Raw genomic sequence first — 19319 nt, 5'->3', positions numbered from 1 at the left:
AGTAAACCACATTGCTGTAGGTCTGGACTCATATAGGCCAGACCAGGAATGGACGGCAGATTTCCTTCCCTAAAGTACGTAAGGAAACCAGTTGAATTTTTCCAACAATAGTTTCTTGGCCACCATTACTGATACTAGCTTTTTAATTCCAAAATTATTTAATTTAATCGACTGAATTTAAATTCCCCCAGCTGCAGTGGTGGGATTTAAACTCTCACCTCTGGATTATTAGTCCAGGCCTCTGGATTACTGGTCCAGTAACATAACCACTCTGCTACTGTACCCCCGAGTGTACTTGCTGTAAACGCTGTACCCTGAGGCGAATGAATAGTGAATTCCGAAGGTTGGGTACAGGACTTACTCACCAATGGGAAAGTAGAAGACGATTGTTATTCGACAGGGTGAAGCAGCCCAAGCGGGAATAATGTGGCCAAATGAGAGTAGATTTAGGGAAATACATTTAAACTTGTTAATTTTCATTTTTATTATTTGAAGAGCTTTTGCATAGATGTCACGGTGATTAAGCTTCTTGCAACAACAATGCTTAACCTTATCTGTGGTGAACGCAATTCCGAATGATTGAAGTGAATTGTTCGATCTCTCACACTCACTTGAAGAGGAACTGAAGGATTATGGACTTTTATGAGAAACGTAAAGGATGGGCTAGCAACTGATGAATCACAAGAAAGGATAGCACACAGAACTGTTAAACTTGACAGTTTAACGGGTGCATGATGGTTTTTGCTCACTGTCTGTAGCTTTAGTTCAAGATATGGTGGACTTTTGAAGGACAATGAGAGATAAGGAAACATAACAAGATGGCTATTTTATTTTGAACCTAGAGAAAGGGAGCGAGAGGGGGAGAAAACACACAAGCGGCCTGCAAGGGGTGATATAAGAGTAGCCATTTTACAGTGAGAGAAGCATTCGGTCCAGCAGACAGCAGAAGAGAATCAAGCAGGATGTCAATGGAGAATTAACCCCTCTGTCATGTATCCTACATGGTTACTGCTTGCACTATTACAAGGTGTGCCATCAGAGGGCACCGCAGTGGGAGACTTGCAGGTTACCTGTACAGGTGTGCCTGGCCTAGTATAAAAGGCAGGCCTCCAGGTGTGATCCTCACTCTGGAGTTATCAGTAAAGGACTAAGGTCACTGCAGTTCAAGTGCAACACATTGCCTCGTGGAGTCATTATCAGAGCATCTAAAGGCATAACAATTGGCGACGAGATTACGGATCTTCACGTGAAAATGGCTACCCTTGGTACTGGGGTTGCAGCAGTTCGCCGATGATGATAATTGGGATGCCTTTGTGCAGAGGCTCGACCATTTCTTCACAGCAAATGACCTGGCAGGTGACACACTGACTGATAAGCGCAGAGCTATCCTGCTAACCAGTTGTGGGCCCACAGGGACTTGCTGGCACCAGCAAAGACAACGACCAAGACCTACGAGGAGCTCGTAACACTGATCCATGAGCAACTCAAGCCCAAGGAGAGCATCTTCACAGCCAGACACCAGTAGTACACCCACCAACGGCCCGAAATATGCTGCAGACCTCAGGAGGCTGGCGGCACCATGTGATTTCGGCAACCACCTCACCGAAACGCTGCAGGACATTTTTGTCATTGGAATCAGCCATGAGGACCTTCTTCATAAGCTGCTGTCTGTGGGCACCACTGTCACATTGCAGAAGACCATCTCTGTGAGCCAGGCATTCATGACCTCGACCTGCGGCTCTAGGCAGATGACTCATCCTCAGGACTCAAACCCGGCGAGTACTGTGCACAGAGTGGCACCTTTTAGAGGCTGGACTGTAGAACATGAACCTTCTCAGGGAAGAGAGAACAGGCCTCAGAGTCCCTCAACTCAGAGTCCGAGGGGGGCTTGTCGAGTAGCTCCATGCTGGCATTGTGGAGGGAATCACAGGACTCACCAGTGCCAATTTTAAAGACTATGTATGCAAAGGCTGCAGCACAAAGGGTCACCTCCAGCGAATGTGTAAGAGAAATATGACTCACTGTGTTGATGAAGAGTCTGCAGATGGCCATGAATCCAGCATGGATTATGAAGCTATAGAGAGGCAGCTTAGCCCCACGATGAGGTGTACGGCATGTTTACCTGCATCACCGAGTGTTCCCTGTTGAGGATGGAAGTCGAGATAGATGGTGTTCCAGTCTTCATGGAAGTGGACACGGGGACGGGCCAGTCAGGAATGAATCAAGAAGCCTTTGAGAGGCTATGGGACAATCAAACTCAATGACCCAAGTTAGTCCCAGTTCAGGCAAAGCTGCGCACCTACACCGATGAACTTATCCCAGTTGTTGGTAGTGCGGATGTAAAGGTACTCCATGATGGTGTGGTGCACAAGTTACCTCTGTGGATTGTTACAGGTGATGGACCAATGCTGCTCGGCAGAAGGTGGATGGAGAAGATCCATTGGAAGTGGGAAGATTTCATCCCTCCAACGATCGACATCCTCCGCGCTCGGAGGCAAAGCAAGCCTTCACTTGAGGGTGGACCCGGCACCAGAGAGCAGACCAGCACAGCACCTGGGGCACAGACCGCGCAGCACGACTGCGTGGAGATGATCCAGCTGAGACGACCCGAACGCACCTTCCAGGCTCCAGTGGCAGGACTCCGGAGGAAGAAAATCGGATCCAAAGGCGACTTCCCAGCTTCGGTGGCAGAACCCGGAGAAGAGGATCACCGCAGTCGACATCGTGAATGGAGGAAAGATGGCGCCCGCACCACGAGGTGATGCGCTGAAGAAAAATATGGCGGTGGCCAGATCACGAGGTGCAGCGCTGATGGAGCAACATGTGGCACCAAACGGAGAAGAGGATTGGGGTAAAGATAACAAGGCTCTCTTAAAGGAGGCCTGCAACCCATCACAATTAAAGGAACAGTTCCACATTTCCAAACAGTGTAAGAGCAACTGTGAGTTAGATGTAAAATGTGCAATTGATGATCAGAGTTGTGTGCATGCAATAAGCAAAGAAAAGGTGCGCAATTGTGATCGGAGCTATAGGTTATTTACAATGAGTAATGAAACGTTGTGCGATGTAGGATTTTAACTGCACTCAGTCAATGCAGCGGGCAGACACCCATCGGGAGCACACAGGTCCAGGGAGCTACCCAAGGTAATAATCTGCATCCCTGGGACCAGATTTATGCATCATGGCGTGTGGCCACAAGCAGTTAATATATACGAGCTGCAGAGCAACGGCACCGGTATCGATACCCTGCCCCTGATCGGCTCCACCTCTCAGGCACCCGATGGCACCACCGCCATGAGCCTGAAAGAGCTAAGGCGCAGCCCCCAGACCCCATCGCCACCAAGGCCATACCCGGGAACGAAGGGTCACCCGCAACAGTTCTCCCAAAGGGGACCGGGATCAGCCAGGGTCCCAAACCAGGCAAGTGAGTCAGCAGTTCCCTGTGAACTGGTTGATGACAGCTCCTCAGGGAGCAGTAGCGACCCAGGGTGCAAAGAAAGGACAGGAAGGTCACAGGTATCTGTGAACCTGCCCGACGCTAGGAGCAATGGCAAAAGCCCTGAGAGTAGGTAACTTGAGCCAACCAGGTTCCCACTGCCAGCACTGGGCACCGCGCCACCACCAGACTGCCTGGACACCATCCAGCAGTTCTGGAACTAGCTTGTCCCTATATACTGATCCCCAGTATGCATCAATAATGTATCTCACCAGTCGAATGTACTTGCCTCACAACTGAATCACAAATGTAATGCAAACTTGTTTTTTTGGACTTGAATGTATATGAATGTAATGAGCCTCCAGCATAATCTATATGTGGGGGGGAGAGAATGGAGTGGTCATGGACACACACAAATAGCAACCACCAGCACGCCACTGCTAACGAAACACCAACCACTCACCCAAGATAGAAACGACCCGCCAAGGGTCAACCAGATAGAGCTAAGCCCAGAGCACAGTCAATGCAGAGGCGATTTGCATGAAAGGCTTGGGGGAGAGTGATGTCATGTATCCTACACGGTTACTGTTTGTACTATTACAAGATATGCCACCAGAGGGCACCGCAGTGGGAGACTTGCAGGTTACCTGTACAGGTGTGCCTGGCCTAGTATAAAAGGCAGGCCACCAGGTGTGATCCTCACTCTGGAGTTATCAATAAAGGACTAAGGTCACTACAGTTCAAGTACAACACATTGCCTCGTGGAGTCATTATCAGAGCATCTACAGACATAACAACCTCAGTCTCCCAAAACAGAAGACTTTGACCAGTCAGAGTTTCGCGTTGCATTGTTGAGCTAGGTTATAAGCATCTCTATCTGTTAAAGTGTTATGTTTCAATGTTAATAAAACCAATCATTTAGAAAAGTTGTAGCCCCGGCTGATCCTATCTCTGGGGACTCTAAAGAGTAAAGAGAGAGATTTAAAAAAACACTATATGTCTGTTCTAATAAGAGTAGCAGTGTAGACTTTGGGCTTTAAGCATCTCCTGGGAGGAACACAGTAAGGAAAATCTGGTGGGTATAGTGCATCATCATCATCATCATCATAGGCACTCCCTCAGAATCGAGGAAGACTTGCTTTCACTTTTAACATGCGTTCTTTGGTGGCTGAACATTCCAATACGAGAACCACAATCCCTTTCACAGGTGGGACAGATAGACGTTGGGGGGACGGGTGGGTGGGACTGGTTTGCTGCACCCTCTTTCCGCTGCCTGCGCTTGATTTCTGCATGCTCTCGGCGATGAGACTCGAGGTGCTCAGCGCCCTCCCGGATGCACTTCCTCCACTTCGGGCGGAATTTGACCAGGTGGCCTAGGTGTCAGTGAGGATGTTGCATTTTATCAGGGAGGCTTTTAGGGTGTCCTTATAATGTTTCCTCTGCCCACCTTTGGCTTGTTTGCCGTGGACAAGTTCCGAGTAGAGCGCTTGCTTTGGGAGTCTCGTGTCTGGCATGTGAACTATGTGTGTGGTCAGTGCTTCAATGCTGGGGATGTTGGCCTGGTCGAGGACGCTAATGTTGGTACATCTGTCCTCCCAGGGGATTTGTAGGATCTTGCGGATTACTCACATTGCTCACGGAATCCGCTGTATTTTTTGATCTATTAATTTCAAGGGAAGGAAAATCTGCGGGTTCTGTTACGGAGAAAATAATTGGATAAATATTTGAAACAGAAGAACACAGAAGGCTAAGGGGACAGGGCACTGAGATGGAATTAGCTCCTATTGAAGCATACAGGCTCTTTACATTGAACACCCTCCCACCTCTGTGCAGTAACCTCTATGTTTCTATGGCTATGGCAGATAATGGAGGTTCCGCTGTAAATATCAACAGGTAATTTGAAACATACAATCATCTACTTCCTACAACTGGCCAATCTACAACCCTGCTTGCATTGAATCTTCCCACAACTTGAACTCAATACCTTAACAGCTAAACAATCACACACATTATATGAGGCTTATCGATAAATCTCTACATTGCCATTCATACATCATTCAGAGCTTCAACTGTTAGCTTCTGCTAACTGATCCATGGCTAGCAAGTGAAAAAAATGTTTAAGGAAAAAAAACCTGTTGAACCTGTCACATGAAGGCAGGCACTTCTAGATGTAACAAAATAATGTACAATTAAGGTGTAATGAATGAAATGCCCCACAAACAGAAATGTTGGTAAAAATCATGTGATGCAATTAATATATTAGAACACAAATCTTTGCTTTCCTCAGTGTCGTCGTAAATAGATTGTGTAACATAAGGTTCCACCATATTCTGTTATAAATCTGAACCGTTGCTGGATCGTGATAAATGGAGAAGAAAGCTGATGTTCAGGAGACTGACCCAGCCACAAGGTAAATGCAGAACGGAAAATCTGATTTGAATGCTGATTACCCAACGGGTCAAGTATGTAGTTCGATGTCACAAAGAACACCTGGCTTTCAGGTAGCTCTTTGAAATGCTCATTACTGAAAATCCGTAAAGACATTCAATGGTCATAAATCAGCAACTGTTACCAGCACCTGCTTCTCACATTACTCGGACATTTGATCTTGTATTCACCAATGGGGAATTTAGAAGAATATGTTGGGAATATAAGATGAAGTAGGGTGGGAGGAGGCTTGTGCGGAACATTAACACCAGCACGGACCAGTTGGGCTGCAGGTCCAGTTTCTGTGCTGCAAGTTCTATGTAAAATGGCTGAGGAAAACATAGTGCATGTGGGTTTGACTTTAAACAAAACCAAACCCTTCCCCCCCCAAAATGTCTAGTTTTAATCTGGTAGTTCTACTCTACTTGTCTCAGCAAAATAAAGACAAGGGCACCTAACTCATAACCAGCTGTTTATACTTCTACTAAAAATCACTCACGTCAAAGATTTGTAGATTTATTGTTTTGAAATTACAAAAAGAGTAAATCAGAAAAATTGAACCAATAAGCTTTTTAAGTTGCCTTTTCATATTGTGTCCAGCTATTAGATTCTACCAGGTACATTGCTAATCACAGGCATCATCACTAACAAAGATACACTTCTTGTGGTCCATCAGTGAAAAAGGAGATTGAAATTAGCCAATATGATAATAGATTTTTAGAGATTTGTCAGTTCTGCCAGCTCCGAAAGTAAAAGAAAGAAAACATTTCCATAGTTGCTTTCACGACTTCCCAAAGCGCTCGACAGCCATTGAAGTACTTGTGAAGAGTAATAGTTATGTGTTGGTTGGCTAATCTGGTGCTACTCTCGGCCCTCCTCCATCAAGCAAATCTTATGCTTTATCGTGACCAGACTACGAGAACAAGCATTAGAAGGTTTTACCCTTTCGTGCCAATTTTCTCCGCAATTTTCTTTCTCTTCTCTTGATGGTGCTTTCTCCTTGCTGATCACTTTCTGGTATTTCAACCAAATGGCTCTTATTCATGTGCAAATTTTGAGAGGAGGTGTTTCCAGGTTATTCGACTATGGGGGCATCATAGCCGAGCCGGATGTCCCTAGATCCACACAGAATTGCTTAACAATCAAGTGTGTTTTTTTAGGTCCTTTCACATTGCCGCTGGTTTAGTTTTGCCCGTGGGTTGGTGCAATCTGTGCATTGTCTTCTCGTGTTAACAGTGCTAAACAAAATGGCTCTGAGAGAGTGGATTCTGCTGCCAGGATAAGGGAGTTGGTTCTAGCAGTGTTAGGGCTGATGTGTGGATGCCACAGCCACAATCTGAACTAAACACATGCCAGTATTATAACAATGACCGTTTACACTTTTCTCCTTGTTGGAGGGATACTCTTAAATATGCGGATAGTTGCAATGAGTTAGAAACCCACAACTACATGTCACTTCTGAGCTAACAAACTTCACTCTCGACTGCAATTCTATCTCCCTTCCTAGGTGAATGCTCAGGCGGAACTGAACTGTGTGTAATTTCTAAGCTCCAACTCTTAACAAACCAATTTTTAGGATCTTCAATATATTTAATTGTGATTAAAGAGATATACTTTCAAGCACACTGCACTTGCCATCGCAACCTATAAGATAGGTAACACTAAATGGGAGTAATTTTAACTTTGGGCAACTATCAGTGTTATATATCTCTCCCGATTTTCATTTCCACAACGTTAAATGTATTGGATATTCGGATTGGCTGGAACAATGGCCATTTGCCTCTGAACTGTTCTTATCTACCACTTGTATTAGGACCCTTGAGTCTCCTATGAATTTTTAAAATGTATTTTTACCATAAATTAGACAATCTAGAATACAGTAAGCAAGTATCCTCTGTCAAAAACACAACCTGCCACTGTGGAGCATAAATGTTACAGTCTGACTTGCCTGCAGTGTAAATTAGCATTTTGAAATTGCGGGAAGCTTTAGTGGGAATAAAGAATAAAATGGGAACTCAGTGCAATTTACTTGATACCGACTGATTCATGTTTTTGTGTCTTGTATCAGATTAGCAGCTGAAAGGATGACAAAGCTGAGGATCTGGTTGACTAAGGTAAGAAGCTGTGTAACTGCAACAGTCTGATATCAGTGCCTATATTATTAGTTAGTGGGGGCCACAAATACAGAAATATCATGCCTCAGAACTTCACTGTCAAACATGCAAAATGTTTGGCACTCGCCCAGTACAAGCAGTCCCACCTGGGGAATTTTAATTTGGTTAATGAATTTAAATAAATTTGGAATTATAAAGCTAGTATCAGTAATGGTGACCATTAAATTATCGGATTGTTGAAAAAACCTATTTGGTTCACTAATGTCCTTTAAAGAAGGAAATCTGCTGTCCTTACCCGGTCTGGCCTATAATGTGATTCCAGCCCCACAGCAATGTGGTTGACTCTTAACTGCCCCTCTGAACTGGCCTAGCAAGCCACTCAGTTTTACCAAACCGCTATGATAAAGTCAGCACTGTAGGAGTACCCACCACATGGACTGCAGCGGTTCAGGAAGGTGGCTCACCACCACCTTCTCGAGGGCAATTAAGGATGGGCAATAAATGACAGCCTTGCCAGTGGCGCCCACATCCTGTGAATGAATACATTTTTAAAAAGCACAATATAGGGTCAGGCTTGGTTGTCATCTTGCAGTAAGCAGGTTATACAAAGCATTGAATGCCAGAGGGTTGGGCGGAAATCTGCTCCTGAGTGTGACTTTTTTTTTCCTGTTGTGCATTGAAAACAGTTTGTGCTTCAAATAAAGAAGAAGAATCGTGTTCCTGAAGAACTCCAGAAAGGAACGAGAAAGATCAGCGCTCATTTCTGTAACAAGGAGTACAGCAAAATCTTTATGGATTATAATACACTGGAGGTACAGACTTGTGGGTACTGTGTGATGGAGGGTGAAATGCAAGTGTTAGTTTTAACAGAAAGTAATTTCTGTAGACAGCCTTAAATAATATTGTTATACACATTAGTTGATCTCTTATGATATTGCTGATTGATACAGCTTGATACTGGATGTCCCATGAGGTACACCTGTGTGGAATGTGATAGCCAATGGTGGGGATGGATGGCTTTTGTGAACATGCTAGTGGATTATCTCTGTCCCTGGGAAGAACCAGTGGCCTGGGTCAGTATTATATCCACTAACCACAGGAGCTGAAAACAGATGCAGAAGAAAATAACAATCCCTAAGAAAATTGCCAAGATATGGTTCCCCAACAATGCCCAATGCCATAGACGAGGCAAGTATGAATGACACAAAGGATTGGCCTTTCCTAGGAGCAGATTTCCGCCCACTCCTCTGGCACTGAACATGTTGCAGTTCATTTACCCATGCACTGTAGGCTCTCTGTTGCTAAGAAGGAGCCAGGCAGTGCCACTGAAGCTGACACAAGCAGTTGAGTGGGGGTCAAATTGGAGGGACCGAAGGCCTCTATGGCTCAATCCGCTCTCCATGGCTGCACACTGGGCCATTACTGCCTCTACCCTCGGCTTAATGTCACTTTCCAGCAGCTGGTTCTGGAAGTGGTAGTCACAGGGGCTGTCAGGAGGGAACCGGGACAAAGGCTAAGCTCACATACATGCTGAGATGCAAATATTTAAACATTTTCATTTCAAGGCGATCCATAATCACATTCTAATTTATTTTAGGTTATCTATTATCATGTTTTGATCTTCCAACGGTCCTACTAATTCAACTGTGGGCTACAGCTCTACGTCAACCCTGGATACATCAACCGTTCCCCATTCTACAACCAAATACCTTTGTCTTTTATCTCCTATGTCTCCTCTTTGCCACCATACCCTCACTGACCTGCTATCTTACTGCTACTTTAGGCTTGAGTTAATCCTGGTCAGCTTAATGCCTTCTTTCTACTTAAAGCTGGGCATCCTCCAATATACTCATCTAATGGTTCACTCAGAACAACAATGTAAACCCCTTCTCATCTCTTTTTCCACTCCCCTTGTCACTCTACCCTGCTCCACCATGGGTCTCCTACTCATCCTCTCATATTTCTCTCATGTGAACAAGGGTTTCCCTATCCGTGACCTTATCTTGGATGAGTTCATTAATACCCAGGGCCTGACTTGCCATCAGAGCCTCTTTATCCCTCATCAAGGCTGTCCTGTGTAGTTACTCATTCCACCATGTTCCCTAAGCCACATTGTGTGGTGGCATGTGGCTCTCATCCCGGGGTCCTGTCCTGGCCTGTCAACTTACTCCTCCGGTATTTACTCCTTTTTGGAGCATCTCACCTCTCTCAGCTGTCCCTCAAAGCCCTCATTGTCATCCATCCTCCCAAGCTCCCTCCACCCCACATCGTCCTTGCTTGAATCTGTTCCCAAGTCTTCTCACTCAGCACCTACACTAAGCGACTCCTGATGCTCAGTGATTTCAACCTTCACTGATAGCCATTTTGTCCTCTCTCATCTGACTTCTCCGCCCTATTGTCCTCACTTGGTTTCGCCTTGTATATAAATTCTCCCACCCACATTCATGATCATCGTGCAAGGTCTTGCCATCCCATAATCATTAATAAGGTCATCTCTGATCATCTCATTACTGCCTTCACCATCCATATCCATACATAAGAACATAAGAATTAGGAGCAGGCGTAGGCCATACGGCCCCTCGAGCCTGCCCCGCCATTCAATAAGACCGTGGTTGATCTTCGACCACAACTCCACTTTCACCACCCCCACGATCTCCAGATACCTTGATTCCCGTAGAGTCCAAAAATCTATGTATCTCAACCTTGAATATACTCAACAAACCATGGCAACCATCAGCATCAGACACTAACTAGTCAACATTTTAGGGGGCCTGCTTAGCAAATCAGTGCAACCCAGCAATGATCTGCACCTCCATCCCACTACTCCCAAGTCCCTAAATCATAGGGTAAGTCCTGCTCATGCTCTTTGTAAATGCCCAGTGCTAATGGCCCTGATCACCGCCTCTGTAAATGGAAACGGAAACTCTCATTAAAACCATATATCACAAAGAGAAAAAATATCTGAATGACCCATCTAAGCCAATCAAAATCTAAGGCCATATGCTGGGCAGATAGAAAAAGCTACTAATTAACAAGCAGCAACCACCACAAAAGCAAATTATTCAATGCTATTTTTAAAGGTACCATCAATAAATCAACAAGTTCCTCAAAACTCGCCAATCAAAATGCTCCAAATTTTGCTTTAGAGCTACTGGCTGTATAAATCTAAAAATTAAAGTCCTAACATAATAATAAACAGATAAAAGTAAATAATTCTTAAAGAAAACACAACATTTAGACACAAACCTACTGATTTTATTCTCCCTGCAACAACTTCCCTCTGCCCAGAACTGCCCTTTGCTCTCAGGCCCGGGTCAGGTGCTGTCATTGGGTTCCCACTGTTTCAATGTTCACTTGGGTTTTCCTGTTGATATTTCACAAGTTCTGAGCAATTAAGAGACTGTTATTTTTATGCTTAGCCAAACTTTGCTCCTGTCAAAAGCTCACTTCTGCTACTACAGTACATAAATAGGTACATAAGTAAAACCAGGAGTCTGTGCAGTCCAATTTTACTTGTCTTCATGACAACCACTATTCTGTCTGACTGCTTGTCTAACATCAAGTTGTGGGTAAGCAAGAAATGTCTCTAATTTAGTGACAAACAGTTCGAGGAAGAATGACACAGATTATTTTCTATTTCTTTGAGCAACACCGTGGCAGATCAATTATATTTTATGAAATGCTGTCCGTTACATGGTATTAAACTCCTGTAATTATAAAACAGCCCATCCTTCGACCTACTGTGAGCAATGCCATGGGATATGTGATAGTGAATATAAAGATATGGACAATAGAGAGTGAGGATAAGGCTGTATTTTAATATCAGAGTCAATGACATTTATAAACTAGTGAAATTTATAGTGAGCTAGAAAAATTCTACAATATGCGGATAATTACCCAATTAAATAAAACAGTTTTCCATCAAAAGTGTGAAATTCATTTCAAATGTTAATGAAAATTGTAGCCATTACAATTGTAGTTGTAATTGATAAGAAGATACCCACTGTATTCATAAAGGTTGACTATTTTAACCATCACCTCAGTTACCACTAGAGGGCACCATTACTGCTGGTTAGAGTAGCCACTGTAAAAGACCTTAAATGTTTCAGCACTATTTTAAGGTTTCTTACTGTCGGAAATGGACTGGTTTGATTCACTCTCAATGATTTATTACCCATTTTAAAGGATGTCACAAGTTAATAATGAAATGTGACTGCAGCTGGAAATAAGGTCATGTTACTTTTTGTGTTCAGGATGTCTATAACTGGCTATTCCAAGAAATCTGTGAAGCTGGACACTTGCCTAGCAACCTACTGATGAAACATGGCTCCAAAGAGTTCCCTCTTAAAGGTAACACGTTATGGTTATAAAAGTTAAATCTGAGCTACTATTAAACCAGAATTGTGCAGTGCATTAGAAACAGTATTATAATTCAGTCTTTAATCAAGAGAGAATTCCTATTCCAGCTCTTCCCAAGGTGAAATAACTTGACAAGGAGATAAGCATATATATTTTTTTGCAGCGTGGCTGCATTGACCTGGTTGGCCCATTCGGTGTTCAATTTGGATTTCACATCTCTCTCTTTCAAAACACATTTTATGAAGTTGGATTTTTTATCCCCTATAAAGCACCCATACTATATTTTAATTAGTTCACATTCAGGTTTGCTTTTTTCTAGTTCCTGCTACTTTATCCATGCTTGTGCAAAAGAAAAACTAACATAAACTTTATGAAATGGCACAGTTTCAGGAGAAATACTTTCCTGGGAAGAAAAAGCAAAGCTAAATCTCTTAAAGTGGCCTAATGCATTGGAACTCAGCTGGCACACATCCCCTCAGCTTCCTCGATGTTTAATGAGACATGTCCACTAATTAGTTAATGGTTTTGACAGCGAAACAGGTCTGGGAATGCTGAAAAATTACCCATGGAATGGGTTGAATATCACCATAAGAACATAAGAACATAAGAATTAGGAGCAGGTGTAGGCCATTCAGCCCCTCGAGTCTGCCCTGTCATTCAATGAGATCATTGCTGATTTTCTACCTCAACTCCTCTTTCCTGCATTGTCTCCGTAACCCTTGATTCCCGTAAAATTCAAAAATCTATCGATCTCTGTCTTGAATATAGGCAAGTATATCCTTCCTTAGGTAAGGAGACCAAAACTGTACACAATACTCCAGGTGTGGTCTCACCAGGGCCCTATATAATTGCAATAAGATATCTTTTCTCTTATACTCAAATCCTCTTGTAATAGTGAACAGGCAGATGACTGACACCAAGGATTTCCATATCTCACTGTTTAATTTTCCATCTGGGTGCCACTCATTTGAAGGGAAACAGTTGGTAGATTTAATTGAGACTGATGCGTTACGGTGATTTCTTGAAACTCACCTTTTGAGTCACATGCTAAAATATTTTTTTTAATTATTCAGAAATAAGATTAAACATCAACATCTTTTCTAAGCTGACCATGCAATGGTTAAAAACAACGGTCCCTTTTAAATTATCATATAGTTTTTCTGTTTTTGTTGTGAATGAAGAAAACACCGAGGCTATTTAGCTCCGACCTTATTCAGCATGCATTTTAGTTACAGATAATAGACAGCAAGAATAGATTGAACACACAATTTGTGGACTCCTCATATTCTGCAGCAGTCCCCTTCACCATTGCAGCTGTGCATCTGCTGAATCCAGGCGCTCTTTGATAGCAGTACCACATGGAATTAAATGGCCAAGAGCAAAACCTCTTAACATATAAATAGCAAATTTTAAAACATATTCTAAATGTTTCTTTGTATGGCTCATTGATCAAAGAAAATGGAAGGCTGGAAAGGCCTTCAATTTTAATATTCCAGATATGGCCAGCTGCTGTGTTGATGAGAGGCTGCGTACATGACTCAGTGAGGTATATTAAAGTGTTGCTTGTGCTGTAATAATCAGCATTAACATGAAATAATAAATATATATTGTTTTTTTCCTCAACTCAATTTATCCCTACACGGGGAACAGTGGCATTGTGTTTATGTTACTGGACCAGTAATCCAGAGGCCTGGATTAATGATCCAGAGACGTGAGTTCAAATCCCACCATGGCAGATGGGGAATTTAAATTCAATTAATTAAATAAATCTGGAATAAAAAGCTAGGATCAGTAAAGGTGACCATATAACTACCGAATTGTCGTAAAAACCATCTGGTTAACTAATGTCCTTTAGGGAAAGAAATCTGCTGTCCTTCCCGGTCTGGCCTATATTTAAGGAAGGATATACTTTTATTGGAGGCTGTTCAGAGAAGGTTCACTAGGTTGATTCCAGAGATGAGGGGGTTGACTTATGAAGATAGGTTGAGTAGTTTGGGCCTATACTCATTGGAGTTCAGAAGAATGAGAGGTGATCTTATCGAAACATATAAGATAATGAGGGGGCTCAACAAGGTGGATGCAGAGAGGATATTTCCACTCATAGGGGAAACTAAAACTAGGGGACATAATCACAGACTAAGGGGCCGCCCATTTAAAACTGAAATGGGAAGGAATTTCTTCTCTCAGAGAGTTGTAAATCTGTGGAATTCTCTGCCCCAGAGAGCTGTGGAGAGTGGGTCATTGAATATATTTAAGGCGGAGGTAGACAGATTTTTGAGCGATAAGTGAGTAAAGGGTTCTGGGGAGCGGGCAGGGAAGTGGAGCTGAGTTCATGATCAGATCAGCCATGATCTTATTAAATGGCGGAGCAAGCTCGAGTGTTCAAATGGCCTACTCCTGCTCCTATTTCTTATGTTCTTATCTGTGACTCCAGACCCACAGCAATGCGATTGACTCTTAACTGCCTCTATGAAATGGCCTAGCAAGCCATTCAGTTATCAAGAAGGTGGCTCATCACCACCCTCTCAAGGTGCAATTAGGGATGGGCAATAAATGCCGGCTTTGCCAGCGACACCCACATCCCATGCATGAAAAACAAACACCCGTTAACAGATTACAAAGTGGGGGATAGTAAAATTAGTAACTTATTCTGCTTATCAGGAAAACCTGATAGTCACCAAGAAATCCAATAGGGAATTCAGAAGAAATTTCTTTACCCAACGAGTGGTGAGAATGTGGAACTTGCTACCATAGGGAGTGGTTGAAGCGAATAGTATAGATGCATTTATGGGGCGGCTAGACTAGCATATGAGGGAGAAGGGTATAGAGGGTTATGTTGATAGATTTAGATGAGGAAAGACAGGAGGAGGCTCAAGTGCAGCATAAACGCTGGCATGAACGAGTTGGTCCGAATGGCCTGTTTCTGTGTCATATATCCTATGTAATCCTATGTAATCTCTGTACCCCACACGTGAGCTGTGAGATCTTCTCCAGGAGTGGAATAACCAAGATTCCTCTGCTCCTCACTGTGCTTCACCAATGAATCTGCATAATAGCCTTTTCGTGTAACTTTTGTAGCGAACACCAAGGACATCCCAGTAACAGACATCATCAGTCCATTGGAAGTGGAAGAACTAAAAAGGGTAAAATTGTTTTTCTTTTTAAAAAAAGTGGCAGAAAAGTTAAAATGTGTGCCGCAAACCTTCTAATCTTACAAATCACACATATTCAGAGCGAAGAATGATTGTGTGGGAATGGATGATAAATCCTGACTATAATTATCTAATCAACACTTAGTTGATTGAAACATACAGTGGAATCTCCATTATCTGCCTTCCCAATTATCCATCAAAACTATCATAGGACAAAACCTTGTTTCTTTGTTATCCAATAATCTCGCTCCTGTGCCCAGGATACTGTGTATAAGAGCAAAATTTGCATCTACCAATTTTGAATCATGCACTGACCTACCTTTTTCATTCTGGTGGATAATGTTGGTCCTACTGTCAGTTTCAGTTTGGCTTTTTGAGATTCAGATTTACCTGCATCTGGAAAATGGACACTTTGCCCGTTTGAATGCATTTTGTGGTTGTGTGGGTCTGTTTCACTGCAGCACAGTCAATTATTTGCATGCCATGCTTTGCAGCTTTCTTTTATGCTTGCAAGATGACCGCCCTTTATTTTAACTTGGCCACGCCTCCAGCTGACTTCCATGATTATATCTCCGCTGACTAGAAATTCCTCCATTTGCATTTATCCCAAGGGTACCTACTTTATCAATGGGAGAATTGTAATCGGAATTTTTAACCAAATGTGCCCAAGTTCTTTGAATATTTCAGTTGAGCTGATAGTTATGTCTGTCCATGATTCTGATGATCTACAGGATCTCTACTTTGATATTACATTCGCACTTGAAAATAAGGTTCATATCAGTTTAATTTTACAGGTTTTGAATCTGTTCTCACCTCATGGGCTGTATTTTTCGTGAATTGTCCAAAACCTACAGCCCTCTCATTTTGGGCCTCCTTGGTCTTTGGGAAGCTTATGAAGTCAATTTCGCAGCACTCTACATATTGCTGCATTCATCAGGTGACTACCGCACTGTACGCACGCAGGATGGACTTCATAAACTTCCCAATGACCAAGGAGGCCCAAAATGAGAGGCCTGTAGGTTTTGGACGATTTGCTGGCTTCCCCAAGGTTCACAGTGCCCTTGACTATATGCACCTCACCCTGCGAGCACCTTTACATCCAGAGGTTTACCGAAACCACTCCATGAACGTGCAGATCGTCTGTGACCATACTCAGCGCATCATGGCAGTCAATGCCCAATATCCAGGGAGCATCCATGATGCTCTCATCTTGCGTGAGAGCAGCGTCTCATGCATGTTCCAGCGTCAATCACAAGGCCAGAGCTGGATGCTCGGGGACAAAGGTTACGGCCTCGCCACCTGGCTCATGACCTCCCTCCAGAACCCTCAGACAGAAGCCAAGCATCGCTATAATGAGAGCCATGCAGCCACACGCAATATTGTCGAACAGACAATTGGAGTGCTCAAGCAGCGCTTCCGATGTCTGGACCACTCTGGAGGCTGCCTGCAATACTCTGCTCAGCAGGTCGCTGAGTTCATTGTGGTGTGCTGCATGCTACACAACTTGGCCAACATGAGGGGACAGGAATTGCCAATGGGGATTGCAGGACCACCTCAGGAAGTGGGGGGGGGAGAGGACGAGGATGAGGAAGAGGACCCTGGTGAGGAACCTATGACACCACCACCCCCACCACAACCACAGGGGAGGCATCGTGGAAATTTCACCGCTGCAAAAGTCTTACTTCAGCAGCTCATAATTGAATGCTTTGCTTGAAGAGTGAATGGCACGTTTGACCACGTTTGCCTGGCCACTCTATCCCGCCATGTTGACTATTCCCCTTCTTATTCTGCAAATGAGACTACACAGGAATGGTTAAGGTGAACAAAAGAATTTATGAAACATTGTAAACTTTTAGAACTTTGTTAACATAATTTGCAAACATTGAAACTTTAACAAAATAGCATAAGTTATTTGCATCCAGCAGTGTGATTAAACAACAACAACATTATAACCAACACCCTGTTCCACTGTCTTTTCCCCCCCTTACCCTTATCCCCTCCCTTGCCTGCTCCTTGTACCCAAAGTGGCACCACGATGGCGTGGAGCAACATTGTCAGAGCGCTGCTGTGTTCGGGGGAGAGAGACAATGGAGATGCCTCCTGGGGAGACACTGGACGAGCTCGTGACGTGGAAGGCCCGGCTTCTGACTGGCGAGCCTCTTCATCGGCGTCGCCAGTCACAAGTGGTGTGGGGATGTGTCTGGGTGTCACACTGGGGAATTCGGAAAGGCTTCTTGCCACACTCTCCGGGACTCCAGTGTGACTGGTGGAGGCCACCAGCCTTGTGTGGGCAGTGATGGCCTCGAATGTTTCACGGTTCGCATCGACAATCTGCAACCCTACCTCCATTATGGTTGCAGTGAGGTTCTCGATGGACATGGGAATTCTCCCCAGGACATCAAGGAGCTGACGGGTGAGCCTGATGTTCTCCCTGGACAGTCCCACCATGTCCAGTTCCGCGTCTGCCTGTCTGTCAGCAGTCCGACTTTGCCGACTCACCCTCCGGAGAGATGGCATACGGAATTCGACCCCAGAACAGTGTTGTTGCAAGCCACTAGTCCCAGGAGCCTCAGAGATCTCAAAGCTCAGGAATGTTGGGGTGTTTGGCCAGTGGAAAAAGAGGTATAGAGTGCATGTGCCCCCCTGACCCCCCGCCCCCCCCACCCTGGAGTCGGCTGCTCTGCCAACGTCTCTTCATCTTCTTCCTCCTCCTCCTCCACATGATGGCCTGACGTGGAGGGTTGAACCGAGGGATGCAGCACCTGTGACTGGAAGTAGAAAGGAACAGACAAGTGGTTAGCAGCAGGGGAGGGGGCAGGGTGACATGAGGAAGGTCACATAGTACAGGCTCATTTGAAGGACCGTTGCTACTCCATTATATTTAGTCCAGAGACACTGCATCACATTGCCCCAACCCTAGGCCACAGACACTGCATCACATTGCCCCAACCCAGCCCAGGCAGTGTGCAGGACTTACCCTCAGGACGCAAGCGGGGGTCAGCGCCACCACTGGCAGTTGCCCAACCTGAAACGCCGATGAGGCCTGCCACTAGCTGCTCCAGGTCTGTAAATGGGAGGGTCTGAGGCTGACCGCGCCTCTCTGCACCTGTTCACGGCAGTTATGGGACTCCTTTGTCTGCAAAGATGAAAATGGGAATGGTTACCAGAGGGTCCATCTGCTCTTGTGGAACACACAGATAGCCACCAAAGCAGTTATACCATACTGTGTGAATATAATACAATCCTCCGTTTAATGGCCTTGGAAGTTGCTCGTGGTTCATCAGGAGGACATTGCAGTGCGGAAACATCTCATGAGATCTCAGAAAGCAATCTTAATAATGTGTAAAGAAATAGGGTGCCACACTAAGCCTACCTATGTGTCACGCATTTTAGGAGGCAACCCACAGAGTGCTGAGAGACAGCATGAGAACAAACGGCGTGTCAGATTTATAATTTAAGTAATAAAGGAGTGCATCAATAAAAATTGTACTCACTCTAACGACCATCGAAAGATCATTAAACTTTTTCCGGCACTGCTTCCCACTCCTGGCCACTGTGTCTGAGGCAGCGACCTCCTCAGCATTCTCCCTCCAGATTCTGTTAAAAATGGATGGCAGGGGTCTAGATACACCCCTCCTGTGTAGTTCCTGCCATCTCCTCTCCACAGCTCCCACAAGAGCTTCGTTAGCCTCCTGTGAAAATCGTCTGGCACGCTATCTGCGAGGAGGAGCAGCGCGGGAAAAAAACATTTGCGGATACGCAGAACGTCTGAATTTTTTAGGGCTAGAACTTTCGGCTCCAGCGCACAAATTGTGTGGTGCAACGCTGGAG

At 44.4% G+C, this 19319-nt stretch overlaps 1 protein-coding gene across 1 annotated transcript in view; it reads left to right on the top strand.

Annotated features, from left to right (window-relative positions):
- The first annotated feature begins 4786 nt into the window (after nt 1-4786).
- Nucleotides 4787-19319, top strand: part of LOC139227003 (uncharacterized) — a 30119-nt gene continuing 15586 nt past the window's right edge. The window contains exons 1-5 of the mRNA XM_070858094.1: nt 4787-5846; nt 7932-7977; nt 8664-8789; nt 12231-12327; nt 15415-15479. Coding sequence (XP_070714195.1) covers nt 5803-5846; nt 7932-7977; nt 8664-8789; nt 12231-12327; nt 15415-15479 — 378 coding nt within the window. The 5' untranslated portion in view covers nt 4787-5802. The remainder of the gene's footprint in view (nt 5847-7931; nt 7978-8663; nt 8790-12230; nt 12328-15414; nt 15480-19319) is intronic.

This window comes from Pristiophorus japonicus, chromosome 16, assembly GCF_044704955.1.
Source record: "Pristiophorus japonicus isolate sPriJap1 chromosome 16, sPriJap1.hap1, whole genome shotgun sequence".
Lineage (NCBI taxonomy): Eukaryota > Metazoa > Chordata > Chondrichthyes > Pristiophoridae > Pristiophorus > Pristiophorus japonicus.
This window is presented reverse-complemented; position numbering and strand designations above follow the sequence as displayed.